This window comes from Monoraphidium neglectum (assembly GCF_000611645.1).
Source record: "Monoraphidium neglectum strain SAG 48.87 unplaced genomic scaffold scaffold04108, whole genome shotgun sequence".
Lineage (NCBI taxonomy): Eukaryota > Viridiplantae > Chlorophyta > Chlorophyceae > Sphaeropleales > Selenastraceae > Monoraphidium > Monoraphidium neglectum.
Window position 1 is genome coordinate 1 of NW_014009521.1, and position 2,095 is coordinate 2,095.

The window sequence follows — 2,095 nt, forward strand, 5'->3', positions numbered from 1 at the left end:
GCCGCGCCGCCCGCCCAGCAGCCGCCGCAGCAGCGGCCCCGGCCGCCGGCGGAGCTGTCGCGCGCGGCCGCGGACGCGCTGGCCGCGGCCGCGTTTAGGAATGCGCAGGATGACTCATTTAGGTCCCCCTGGGCGGCCGCCGCGGGGCGGCAGGGGCTGCTGGCGCGGCTGTTTGCAAAGGGCGGGAAAATGGACGACTGCACGTGCGTCGTCGCCCTCGTCAGGGACGCGCGCGCCGCCGCCGCCGCAACCTCGGACGGCGCCGGCGGCGGCGCATGACCGCGGCCCCGACGCCCCGTTTGCATGGAGAGTGGCGGGCCCTTGTCACGGGGAGGGGCGCCCTTTTCTGTACTGCCTTCAGTTGCGGCTCCCCTCGTCCTCCCTGCCCCTCCCGCGTTGCATCGGCTGCGTCAGCCGAGGCCGCGTCAGATGCTCCGCTTGCCTGCACCGGTCACGCCTTGCGGCCGCGCCGCACGCGCTCAGCCGTCCGGCCTGCGCCCGCGCCCGCGCAAGCGTAGGCAAACGCATTGGCCCGCGCGGCCCTGTGCCACGCTGCCGCCGCGCCGCCCCGCGGCTTCGCGGCCCGCTTTGCCGGCCGCGTGCCTTTTGGCCTCCCCAACGCTCAGACATGAACGCTCGAAGATTAATCTCGTATTCCTTTTTGGGTCATCCGCTGAATTTTTCAAGGCTCCCTGGGGCCGCCCGCGCCGCCTCTGGGTGCGCGCGGCGGCCAGCGCCGGCCCTTTGGCAAGCCCCAACGCTCTGGCGCGGGCGGGGACGCGTGGGCCTGCGCGCACCCTGCGGTTGCGCTCGCGCGCGCTCGCGCTCGCTGCACTCTTCCTCTCTCTCCTGAACCTGCTATCTGTGTTTCCTGAACCACCCGCCCCGTTTTGTAGGCCGTAGCCGACCGCAAGGCAGCGCAGGCCCTGCCGCCACCCACCCCCCGCTCGCCGCCGCTTGCAATCCTCATCCAACACTAGACGAGCCCGCCTCTCAACGAGCCACCCTCCCCGCCCTTTACGCATGCTGCACGCTCCGTCTTTGAGCGCGCGTGCCGGCTTTGGCCCGCCCATGTGCCGCCGACCGGTCGGGCGCCCCGCATCGATGCGCGCTCGCTTTGTTTCCAACGCGCCCTGTCGCCTCGCACGCCCGGCCCGCCCGCCCGCCGCCCCTGCCGGCGCCGTTTGCGGGCGGGGGCAGACCCCCTCCAAGCGGACGCTCTGCCGCGTGCCGCCTATGCTTCCGCCGGGCCGCGGTCCCAGGCGATAGGGGGGTGGGGCGCCCGACAGGAAGCGAGGATTGTTTTGATCTCAGCAGCCTGTACAAATGAGAGACCCAAGCTTCCTACGCCCGGCTTTCCCCCTTCCTCCATCATCACTTCTGCCGCTGCACATACGGCCGGGCGAACCAACCCCGCCGCAGCCCCCCGCGCGTGTGCGCGGGGCCACGGCCAGACCCGCGCCCCAGGGCCTGCGCGGGCGACCGCGCCGCGCACGCGCGCTGCGCCCGCGCGGGCTGGCGCGGCGCCCTCTGCTGGGCGGCCTCACCCCGCAGGCTCCGGGGGCGCGAGGGGGGGATCTGCGCAGCCACGCGCTGCCCCTAAAAGCTTGTCCAGCCACGCGCACCGCTGTGCCTGTGATGCCCCCCCCCCTGCTCCCCCGGGTTGCTGCGGGTTTGGCTCGTCGCCTTCTGCCCCCCTCCCGACACCCTTGCGAGCTTGGGCTGCGGCCCCCCTTCAAGCCGGCCTCGCCCCCAGCGGCGGTGGCGACAGCCGTTGGATGATGCAGCGGCCCGCGCCCTTAGCCAGCCAGAAGTGTCGGTCACGTTTCTTCGTTTGTTTCAAATATACACTGATAGATACATCTACCACCCTACGCCTCTGTCTCGCACCCAGTTTGATGCACGTTTGCTCGTTCATATACTGTACAAGCGCCAAGTGTGCGTGGGGGGGGGGGATAATTGGCGGACTGCGGCTGCTGCACAACCACGGATGGGCGCCCTTGGCACCCCCCCTCTGTTTCCCTCTAGCCTTTTGGACGGCACCCAGCCCGAGCAGGCGCGCCGCGCGGCGTGCTGATACCCAGGCGGCACAGTT

General features: G+C 71.4%; 1 protein-coding gene across 1 annotated transcript; it reads left to right on the forward strand.

The window, feature by feature from the left end:
* Window positions 1–18: 18 nt before the first annotated feature.
* On the forward strand, window positions 19–279 carry MNEG_13880 (hypothetical protein; the record flags this gene model as incomplete). The annotated part of the gene is made up of 1 exon (XM_014037647.1): window positions 19–279. A coding segment is annotated over one exon (261 nt), but the record flags the coding sequence as incomplete, so codon positions are not given.
* Window positions 280–2,095: the final 1,816 nt, after the last annotated feature.